Here is an 11,969-nt window from a genome sequence, read left to right on the forward strand (position 1 = left end):
GTCTGGAAAATTAATGGTTTTGAATCTAAATAATCAGATATTGATATAGGAATTTCATCTGTATGCCTAATTAAATGCACAGATCTTTGACATGGGAAGAAAAACAAGATACCAAACTCAGAAAGAAATCACAGAATCAAAGTTTAAAGTCAATTCATCACTAAATTTTTATAAAAAAAACACCTAAAAACAAGTACAAATTTAAAAAACAAGGCCAACAGCCATTAAGTCGCGTGCTACAATGCATAGTGATACCGGACCGACAGACCGACAGACAGACCGACCGACCGACCTACCAACTGACCGAAATTACTGAACATGTTTAAAAATGTTGAAATGTTTAAACATTTATATTTTTAAAATTTACACGTGCGTAGCCTGTCACTTTTGACGTGCCCGTATAACGTAATTTCGAGTTGAAAAGTAAGTCAAGAAAACAGAAATCGGGCAAAAAGAGTGAGTAATAACATTTAACGCGCAGTGCGCGCGCAAAAATCTGCGTACTCATGGCAATTTTGTAAATGCTTAAAATTGCCTGAAACGTACTCTTATTTCATCGAAAATAAATTTTGAAAATTTTAAGCGCGCGTACGCATGCGTTACATGCGCTACGCACGTAATTGTATTGCCATATGATGATTTATGCCCTGAAATTTATGAGTACCAAATTTTATTTAATTGTGATTCATGGTTGTGAAGATATGATTACAAACGTGATTTCGTTAAATCGTGCGTAGACCGCGTAATTTTTTATTGCGCACCGTGAAAACATAACCACATCGATTCCTGGCCATAAGGAATATACTGTGAAAAATTGACTTAGCTAGATTAAACTGATATCAAGATAAGGTCAGAAAGCGATAAAACGCATAGTGATACCGGACCGACAGACAGACCGACCGACAGATCGACCGACATAGTGAACTATAGAGTCACGTCCACGCGACTAAAAACACAAAATAAAATCTTATTTCCAAAGGAATTCAAGGTAAAAGATACTTAATACTTTTTAAAAGTTGATTTGTGTCATTTGAAAGTTTGTTCCATAATTAAGGTTGATCGATATACTTGTTCTTTTACCTTGTGTATTTTTCCATGATGGTTCAATAAGTGTGTAAGTATAATTAAGAAAGACAAAACATAACAAAACCACCATGAAATTAAAAACTTTGAATTCGAACCAAGGAGCTGAGAAATTGGATGGGTATGGGAGCTCATTTATATTAGAGTTATTTCACAACCTTGTGCAAGTAGCATGTTAGTCTTATGTAACTCAACTGTGAGCTATTTTCTAAACACACAGTTCTGATGACAATGAAGTACTTGTACAATGGTATGTGCCAACCAATCTAGTCTTCAGAAATTTAAGGGATTAAGAAATAAGATTTCTTTATGTAATGGACAATATACTTGTATAAAGTTGCTTTCTGGAATTAATCCTTTAATTGAAAGATATAATGACAACTTTGTTAGAAAAAAATACTATTTCCAGAAATAGAAAGGCATGATTAACAGAAATGTATAAAGAAATGTTTGCATATCCTGATCAATACCCTGATCAATGTACAATGTACTAATTGTTCCGACATTAAAAAATTCAATTAATGCACAAAAATGTTAATGTTCGGTTGCAATAGTAAAGTTAGAATGATAGAGGGCGCATGACCTAAGTTATCATACACTGTTTTGGAAATTTCGATTTTACTTCATGTTTCTAGTTAGGAAATATTATAAAATAATAAAATTCATAATCAATGATAAGGAATTTTTTTTAATAGTTTCTACAACAGCATGGATTAGTAAATTTGATTCTCATATGTACTTCTAGGGCTGTCAATATTTGGCAAATACGGTAATATTAAAGCAAAAATAAGCTCACATCCTTCATTCATTCAATACAAAACAAATAATAAAAATAATGGAACATCCACTTACTTTTTTTTTTTAAATTTTCATTTTAGGCAAATTGCCAAGGATTACCACAAGTGAATTCATTCACTATCCTTCTCAAAGATGGCAATCCCATTCACAAGTCAAACATATACACAAGATGCTCTACATAAACAAAGACTTATTATTTAATCTTTGGGAGTGGAGTTGTAAATTGTCATGAGAAAAAACCCTGACATATGACAGGACTTGAACTCAGGACCCTTAGATTGGTAGAAAAGCATCATAACCACCAAGCCACAGCTTTTAGTATTACCTTTTGTTTAGCTTTAATTGGCATCAACCTCTGAATCTTCTGTAAAGTGTATGGCATCAACTCTTTCTAGTGAGAAAGGCGTGTTTGAAAACGGTGTCATCGTACCCAGAGGCGGATCCAGAAAGTGGGAGGGGGAAATTGTAGCACTTGGGTTACATGCTTCTTTAAAGCTAAAATGACATTATGAACTACTTTTGATATCTATTTTTGACAGACTATACAATATATTTATATTATGATAGCCCTTGTTAGAAAAATCCTTGATCCGCCTCTGGTATCTACATGAATGTACTTGGTGATTGGTGGTCGTCTGTCAAAATAACTCGTGCAGGTTTAAAATGTGTGAATTGTTAATATGATTCAATAATGTGTTAATAATGTGTTAATACTGAATGAACACTAACAGAACAAAACAAGTTATATATAACAACAATAGTTTATTTTGAACAATATAGATTTCATAGCAAAAGAGTTAGAAAACAGTGACAATTAAGTGTTTTAAATCATAAAATTGCCTTTTGTTTATTTTCTTTAATCATCTGAGCTATCACTGTCCGTACTGCTGTCAGAGTCTCGCTCAAGTCGTCGCCGACTGGAAGAATGTTTCTGCTTGCTTCTGTGTTTATGCTTTTTTTTTGTGAAAGAGAAAAAACATATTTTCATACTATGTTTTGCTATTGTAATTATTAAAAGCTCTGCAACAATAATAAAATGTTAAATTACCATCTCCTTGGTCTACAGTTCTGAAAGAGTCTTAATTTAGAATGGTTGGTTATAGTTCCTATCATGCATTTACAGGCATTTAAATGAAGCAAAGTTAGAGGGGCTGGTAATTGCAGCGAGTGACAAACACCAAATAAACAGATTTACCTTTTAACTGAAGCATTTAACTGAATATTTATAGGGGCTGAACTGAAGGATAATAATAGGGTTGTTAATTGGAGCAAGTGACAAATATTAAATAAATAGATTTACCTTTTAACTGAAGCATTTAACTGAATGATATTTAGAGGGGATGGACAGAAGGATAATTGGAGACTATAGGCTGTTAAAATTGGGTTCAGTAATAAATACTAAATAAACACTTATAGACGTACCTTTTTTTCTTTCTTGTGTTTGCTTTTATGCTTCTCCTTCTTCCTTCGTTTATGTTTATGTTTCTTTTCATCATCTACATGTCTCTTTAATTTTGTTTGTTTGTAATTTTTGTCATTGTTCTTAATCTTACTTTCTCTTTTTTCTTTACTTATATATAAATGTTTGTGTTTATTTGAGTTAGATGAATTCGCCCCTGAACTTTCACTGGGCGGTGGAGGTAGCGCCGGACCATACATATCATCTGGGGTGGCTTTCGTCTCAACTATAGCAGGTAAATCATTGCTCTCGTTTTTGTTAGATGAAGGTTCCGAGATTGATAGGTTATTATCAGTCATTGAACCTTGGAATATTTCACTAATTTCTTTTCTGCTTTTTTTCAATTGATCTAGAAAAAAGAAAGAGTTTATTTATTGATATTCACAGTATTATGTGCTCAAAGGAAGAAAAAACCTAAATAAAAATAACGCATCTAAGCCCAATAAGTTTTTCTCAAACACCCATAATCAGTGCAAAGTTGTGATTGCCCATACCAGGTACCCATTTGTACCCCTGGGTGGAGAGAGGCAAACATAAGTAAAGTATATTGCCTAAAGATACCAGTAATGCAACAAGCGCGTTGGATTCGAATCCACGATCAGTATTCCGACATCCAATACACTGCGCCACACTCTGTCACCTAAGAGAGAATAAGAAGTTATAACTATCTCGCCTTCTATTTCTTGACTTAATTTATTCTCCTCTTCTTTTTTCTTGTTTTCTTCCTCACTTTCATTGTCAGATGAATTGTCACTATCTTCTGATGACTCATCTTGAAAGATAGCCTTAAATAAATCCATTGAAGGCCGTTTTTCTTCAGCTATTTCCTCTTCTTCAGACTACAAATAATTAATATATACCATAAAAGAAACCAAACAATTTACACACAGATGGTTTTATTAGGTTTGTTAAGTGGTCGGATGCAATTTCGTCAAATCTAGGTCCAGGTGACGACATTGGATTCTGTAATAGACATATGCATTTAACGTTTTTGTACAGTCGTCGCAAACATTTTAGTGGACAACAATGAGTTATGGTAACGTCCTAGAAAGCTCCCTATTAAATATTTTTATGTAATTGTCCCACAAATACTGATTACATGTAAAGCTCTGTCTACATTGTCAAACTAGTTTGACAAAAAATTGTGATGTGCCAAAATATGGTAGTGATATGCTCAAATATGGTATGGATATGACATCATCATGTCCATATATAGGCGCATCACATTCAGTATTGACAGAGCTTTAGAAATAAATGAATAAATTACATACTTTGGTCTTGGCAGGTTCCTTCACTATTGTATTTTCCTCCACTGATTTAAAATTTGAAAATATACCACCTGATTGTAGAATTGGATGCACAGGTTTGGCAGGTTTAATTATATCAACCTCTTCTGTTAAAAAAACACAAATAAAAAATAACATTGTCTTCCAATGCACATAATTCTAGTATTCTTCTAAATATATTGATTTGACATAAATATTGCCATATTGCAGAACACACTCTTGCTTTATATTATATAAAATACAATGTGCTTATACTCTTTATTGCAAAATATTATACAAAAACAATTGGCTAAAGCAATCTGGCTAAAGCAAGGTCATTAACTACAACTCTATACACTATCAAACTTGATGTGCCCATATATGGACACGGTGATGTCATGTTACTACCATATTTGGGCACATCATATTTTTTTTCTACTATATTAAACTTATCAAATTACAATCTTTACCTTGTAAAGGTTGTGATATGTTTTGGTTTTCTGAACTGCTATCCCAGCTAGGAACTGACATGAAGTTGTAAATAGAAGCCTTCTCTTTCTTGATGGTTGGTATACCAATTATTGAAGATCTATGAAATACAAGATTAAAAATATATCTTTCTTAAAATGAATACTCTACCCTACAAAAACTTTGAAGAAAAGGTTTTAAGCTATGTCCACACCAAGTTCGGGCTTGCTATAGTGTCCGGAGAAAACTCTATGTTATGTTTTTCAGCTTTATATATGCACATAGCTGCGTGACAACGAAACACTGATTTTTAATTTGATTTGCCTGAATTGGCTGGAACAAGTATGAAAGACCCTTAAGAAAAGTTTAAGCTACATTTACATTAAGCTTTGATTTTGTGAACGCATATTTACCCTAGATATGGATCAGGAATATTAAAACGCTTGCAGAGTAATCTGTCAGGATGCCATTCAAATGTGTTCCTCGTTAAATGTCCAAACATCTTCATCTCAGCAGCTTTTACTTGTTCTCCTTTTCCACTCTAAAAACAACTACTGTATTAATCATCATTAAGCCTATTTTCCACTAGGTGAATTTAATCATGCGAATCGAAAATGTCAGGTTATATGAATGCATAGAGAAGGATTTAGACGATGGAAACATGAATATGTATGCGTATAAGCTGCCGCGTACGATTCGTGCGAACAAATTCGCCTAGTGGAAAATCGGCTTTATGAAAATTTTAACAAGGCATTAAGCTTTCATAGTCTTATGCACTAACTAGTGGATGTGCTTCGCAAATAACAATTGTTCTGTGAAATATTTCTTGGGTACTTCATAGTGAAAAAAAGAGTATAATGTAATGTATAAAATGGTATACAGTAGAAGCCATTAAGGAGACACATTACGATGAAACTTTATTTTAACACTACAGTCAACCTCTATTCAGACACCTCTATTATGGAGACAAGTTGAGGTACAAAAGTGTCTCCCTTAATAAGTGTTCTACTGTAGCTTGTGAACAAAGGTTAGGACATGCTTATTCAACTACTTCTTTCCTCTTGATGGGTGAGTTGTATAGCAACTAGCTGTAGCAAATTCATATCTATCATTCACTATTTCGTCAAACGCACATTACAACGGTACAATTGTAGCTACCAATTAAGCTTGCTTCCCACTAGAGACGCAATGCAAGGAGGTTGCTTTTCATTGGTGAACTTACTTGGATTGCATCTACATCCTTGTCTGGCATCTCTAGTAGGACCTAAGCTTTAGAAAGCAATCTTTTTACTTGTAATCTACTAAGATACTTATGTTAAAAGAAAAACATTTTTACCGTTTGACCTGGTTGTACATCCACCTTGCTGTCATCGTCATCAGCATATTTAGCTATTGTAAACCTAGATGCCATTGCACTTGAGAGGGGCTTATAGAGTACAGAGGCTCTGGTAAACTCATCATGTTCCCTCCGACGTTCCCACTCCGTCATAGTGTCTGTCACTGCAGCTAAAATGAATTAATTGATCAAAGTGTGTAAATTATAAATAGACAATACATTACTACAAGATAGTGTAAATAGAGAACTAAATTCAACAAATCAATGAAAAGTTAAAATTACTCAAATGAGAAAGAAAAAAATAAATACAATCAAACCTATTACCGTATATCTAATGGTATAATCCCATCCTGCGAAAACACACATTTGGGCCGACTTTGGGGGTGGGACTATACCCGGGGACACCCTGATTCAAGACAAAATTGATAGGTAAGCATTTTTTGTAAAAACTCATCTGAACTGGCTAGAGAGAGAGGTCTACATCCAGACCAAAAGTCAACACTGGGATTATACCCTGGGATATGCCTGTTTGTGAAACAAACAAACATAAAGTAGGGGTGGGATTAGACCCAAGGATATACGGTAATATAATCATAACTGCTAAACGTACTATCAGAGCCTTTGCCTTTGTTTTTCAAGAAATCTTCATATCGCTGCTGTTTGGCAGGATCTTTAACAAACGGCTTAAAACTCAACATTCCACTAACTGTTGGTGCTAGAGTACTTTCAGGTACAACTGGTTGAGAGGGTTGTGCAAACCTTGACTCCATCTTAGCCCTCTGAGCGCTGACTAGGCTAGCAACAGCTGATTCTATGTCTTGCTGGTTGACAGTAGATGGAGGCTGGTATGATGGCTTTGAGGTTTCTTGTGGATCAACTTTTGAAACAGCTTTCTTTTTTATCTCTTTTAATTCTGGAGCTGTACAAATAAGAAGAAAATGTATGCTAAAAAATTATGCATATTTCTGAATCAAAACTGATTAAAATTGCTAGATTCATTAAACATTAGTTAAAACTAACTTTTTAGCCAATTAGTTTCCTCTTTAACCAATTAGTTTCCTCTAAGTTCCTATTTAACCAAATGATTTAGTAAACTAAGTTCGCAGTCAATCTATTCCTAGTTGGTTGCCCAAATAACCTAGGCCTAAATGTATACCTTACCTGGTAATTGTTCTTCACCCAGTAAAGCTCCTCTCTGTATTGCACTCATAGTGAATAATTTACTTGTAAACTTAGGCCCAGCCGGTTGAACATTCTCCATACTATGATGTGGTTTAAAATCCCTTGGCAACTCGGGAGCGGGATAAACCTAAAGGAAATTATTATGAAACATTAGTAAAGTTCAGCTTCCTGATGAATTGCATCTGGAATGCTAACAATACAGAGAACATAAAAAATTACCTCATTGATAGCTTCCCAAATTTTAAATCAAGCGAAGTTAAAGCTACCACAGTACTGTAAACATTCATAGTGATCTATTTGCTTCAAAGCATATGTGGCATCAATGTTTTGCAAAAAGAGTTAGTTTGACAAAAAAAGTGTGATGTACACGAATATGGCAGTGATGCCTTAATAAGGTAGTGGTATGCATCATCCTTTTCATATATGCTAACTTTTCTGGCTGTTTTACTTTATCGTTTTGATTTAGCTTTTCGCTTTTTTTTTTGTATCCAGCCACTGATACCCACAGCATTGTCATTTTTTCAGTAATTTTCCATATATATGCGCATCATTTTTTTCAAAGTTTAATTGTGTAGACAGAGCTTAAGAAAGTATCAAACTGTGCCTTTACCTTATTTGGTGGTCTGGAGTTAGCGGATAGTGTGAAACCATCTAAAAGTTTGGAAATATGACTAACATCTTTAACTAAAATGTATAAAAAAAGAATGTATTTAGTAAATCGGAATTAAATGAGTAAATGGAGCTTTAGCTTGTCCCTCATGACTGTAAAACTACTTTACTCCTTAGTAGGCCTTATATTTTATATATTTCATACGACTTTGAAAGTCCATTAAATGTAACAGCTTCAAGTGGAGCATCCAGAAAAGAGGGCGGGGGGGAGATTATCTGCATCATATATACTATTTAATTTCTAAATCTGAATTTCTTACATCTTGATTTTAAAGGTTTGTTTGCCTTGGAAGATGAAACCTCATCTCCAATGAACTGATCATAATTTGACATGTGATCCGTAGAGTAAATATCATCATCTTGATCTTCAAAAGCACCAACACCAAATGCCTGTATAGCAATAAACATAAAAATAAACGAAATATGTATTACACCCGCGATAATTAAATACTTTACATACCTTGGTAATAACCAGACCTCTTAATAATCCATTAATATGAAATAAATATGCAAATGGTCATCTTTGTATTTAAATATGAATACGAAAAATGATACATAAAATGTGTAACACAGTTTCTTATCCCCTGTCTACACTATCAAACTTTATGTGACAAAAAAATGTGATGTGCCCATATATGGACATGATGATGTCATATCACTACCATGTTTGGGCACATCACTACCATATTTGACACATCAAATTCAGGAACCAACAAAGTGTACTCTTAATAGGAGTTTTTTTGTCAAATTAGTTTGATAGTGTAGGCAGAGCTTTAGGGACAATTGAATTTTGTATGTAAATAGTATAGTTAGTATATGAAAAAAACTTAATTAAAATACTTACTACACCTCTCATGCCCAATTTCCCCGAAGAACTCTTGGTGGCAATTGGCTGTTTCTCAAAAAGATTCAAATGTTCATGCCCTCCAAACATGGCCGTCCGAGAATCAATGCCTTTGTAGCCAATGCCATGCTGATTGTCTTTGGTACGAAACTTAAATGATTCAACGTCCTTGGGAGCAAAGTAATGACCTTGTGCATACTCATCCTCGCTGGACTGGTCACCATCAGCTTGGGAAATGGCACAACCATAAACTTTATCTGTGAGATAAATATTTCTGTTCAGTTTTTATACTTAGTATTTGGACTCACTGTTATCATAAATTCTGTTTTCAATTAGCGAATATTTTCTTGCGAATCGAGCATTCCCGAGTGATTAGTGAATGATTGGTTCGGCAATTATTCACGTCACAGAAAGAAGATGAAAATATCAATATGCATGTATATTATTCAATGCTTTCAATTCGCGCAAATAAATTCGCCAAGTGGAAAACAGGGTTATGTAATAATATATCTATTTTTGAGTTAGATTCTTTCACAGATTAAATAGTGTCTTCATGCAGAATACATAAAGCTCTGTCTACACTATCAAACTAGTTTTAAAAAAAGAGTGAATGTGCCCAAATGTGGTTGTGATACGCCCAAATATGGTAGTGATATGACATCATCATGTCCATATATGGACATCACATTTTTTTTGTCACATAAAGCTTGATAGTGTAGACAGAGATTTATATCGCAAAGTTACGATTTTCTAGATTTCAACATTAAATTTCCAGAAACGAGACTTTAGGAGTTAAAAATTTAATAGTTTGACATTTAAAAAACAGAATATCAATGAATTAGCATGTACCTTGTCTTTGTTTCTGTCTTGGTCCAATTCCTTGTCCATGTCTCCATCCCATCTTTCGAAGAAGTCGGATACCAATGGATTCTCTATATTAATATACGAGAAAACCATTCTATATTAAAACACATTCTTCCAAAATGTCTTTAAATCATAAAATTCTTCTTTACACTTAAAGTAGTGAAGCTGTAGTTTGGCAGTTAACATGCTTGCCTTCAAATCCTAAGGTATGGGATTCAATCCTGATCTAGTGCCAGTTGGTTGTAACTCACGACTCTTTTGAAACTCCACTCCATAAGCCTCAAATAAGACTTAGTTTATAACCACAATAAATTATAAAATAGTTTATCCATCCTTTAATTGGCGAGTTTCTCGCTGTTGGATGCATATGAAATAAAAACTAATTAAAAAAATACCTGTTAGGTTGTATAAGATCCTGCAATGGAGCATGTCCTGGTATGACTCCTCCATCGATGTCTACCCTTACTTTCTTTTTGCGGTCTTCTTGCTGATCATAAGTATCTGTAGTTGTGATCTGTCTTGGTGCTATTCCATATTCTCCAAAATCCTAAAAAAAACACACATAACTATGTACAATTCCCCAAAATTAAAAAAAAAAGCACTATTTATAATTTGAAAAAAAACTTCAATTATTAAGTTCCATTGCCGAATGATCCTAATGATACACTTTGTTATTACCCGTTACAAAATTATGTACATATTTGGATAGAGAATTTAAACATCTAAGTTGTACTATAGAAGCTTGAGACTTTTAAATACTTTATCTATGTGTAGAGTATGTAAAAAGTTTTCTCAATGGATTAGGCACAGGTAAAGAATGGGATAACAGCCACTGTATGACATATGGTGTCCAGAAGGAATGGAGAGAATAGGATGGCCTAAAACAATGTGGAGGTGGACAGTGGAAAAGAATGGGAATCTTGGAACACTGCAAAGCTTGTGGCTAAAGACAGGGTTCACTGGAGAAAAACATGTGCAGCCTCATGGGCCGAAGGCTTATGGGCTACAGGCCCTAAAGAGGATATGTAAGTTATGTAAAAACAGTTTAAATGAGCAATAGAAAGCCTACATCCTCATCCATGAAATCCTCAGGTTGCTGATGTTTCTTTTCTTCTTTCTTTGAACGTGACGACACAAATGTTGATGGGGTCCATCCTGAAAAACAAAAGTAGATTTACAAATACATTATTTTATTAGAAATGCTATAATAAATTTCAAAGAAAAATAAAAAAAAAAGGAAAAAGTTAAAATAAAAAGCGGAATAAAATATGTGTGTATTTTTACCTTTTTGTGATCCAACTGTATTGTAGTACCCAGCTGAAAAACCACCACTAAATGCTCCATGGAAACGTCGCCGTCCCTGTTTATCAGTTACTACCTGAGCTTCTATCAGAGTGGGTTTCTTTCTTGGAGCATCTAAAAATAAAGCAATTAATTTATACAAATTATACACGGTCTAATTAAATATATCAAGTTATTAATCTTATTATAAACATGTTATTTATTATTAATATTAGCCTAGGCCTATAGTCTAACTCTAATAAGGCCTATAAAGACATATTAGTTTACATCATTCATATATCAATTTTCACGTCTGATGCACTTAGGTAGGCCTAGGTTTTGTATTGTACGTCAGTAATATATATAGGCTAGGACCAATCGTCCACACAAAAATGGGGCAACAGGGAGAAACGTGCTCTCTCTACCACCTAACCTGCCTACTCACTCACGCTAGCGGTAGTGTCCGCTACGTAGTAGACAAGATTCACTGTACCGTAAACAAATGTAGTCACTGAAAAAAATATATATAATCTATTGAACTATCTAGAATAGGTTGCCACATTTAAAAAATATGTACCTTCATCCAAAATTTCAACAGGAGTTCCGTAAGTAACAAATGTTTCTTCGTCGTCGGAGTCGTCTGCCGCCATGTTGTTGCTGTCATTTCGGTATAGAGGGCGCTCGATTACAAACATTTGACAAATGGCGACTTGCGCGTAA

The 11,969-nt window shown here is 34.1% G+C and overlaps 1 protein-coding gene across 2 annotated transcripts; it reads right to left on the reverse strand.

Moving 5' to 3' along the window:
• Window positions 1-2,694: 2,694 nt before the first annotated feature.
• LOC140057556 (G patch domain-containing protein 1-like) lies at window positions 2,695-11,928 on the reverse strand. 2 transcript variants are annotated; one of them, XM_072103270.1, is made up of 18 exons: window positions 11,827-11,928; window positions 11,253-11,384; window positions 11,038-11,123; window positions 10,364-10,515; window positions 9,954-10,036; window positions 9,105-9,361; window positions 8,521-8,650; window positions 8,202-8,275; window positions 7,571-7,718; window positions 7,020-7,328; window positions 6,410-6,579; window positions 5,487-5,614; window positions 5,076-5,194; window positions 4,612-4,733; window positions 4,014-4,179; window positions 3,501-3,689; window positions 3,304-3,461; window positions 2,695-2,833 (listed from the first exon to the last, which is right to left on the reverse strand). In XM_072103270.1, exons 1-18 carry the CDS (start codon window positions 11,897-11,899, stop codon window positions 2,738-2,740), a joined length of 2,592 nt encoding a protein of 863 aa, XP_071959371.1. In that variant the 5' UTR covers window positions 11,900-11,928; the 3' UTR covers window positions 2,695-2,737. The 2 variants fall into 2 exon arrangements, with proteins under 2 accessions (XP_071959371.1, XP_071959370.1); XM_072103269.1 differs by having other exon boundaries at window positions 3,304-3,689.
• Window positions 11,929-11,969: the final 41 nt, after the last annotated feature.

This window comes from Antedon mediterranea, chromosome 8, assembly GCF_964355755.1.
Source record: "Antedon mediterranea chromosome 8, ecAntMedi1.1, whole genome shotgun sequence".
NCBI lineage: Eukaryota > Metazoa > Echinodermata > Crinoidea > Comatulida > Antedonidae > Antedon > Antedon mediterranea.

Excerpts from the sequence above, each read along its gene's own strand:
- LOC140057556 (XM_072103269.1), bottom strand. The coding sequence starts at position 11,899 with ATGGCGGCAGACGACTCCGACGACGAAGAAACATTTGTTACTTACGGA. Across the intron at positions 7,719-8,201 it reads ACTCCAGACCACCAAATAAG|GTTTATCCCGCTCCCGAGTT; the intron begins GTAAAGGCACAG and ends AATTTCCTTTAG. Across the intron at positions 4,734-5,075 it reads CATATCACAACCTTTACAAG|AAGAGGTTGATATAATTAAA; the intron begins GTAAAGATTGTA and ends TTTTTTTAACAG.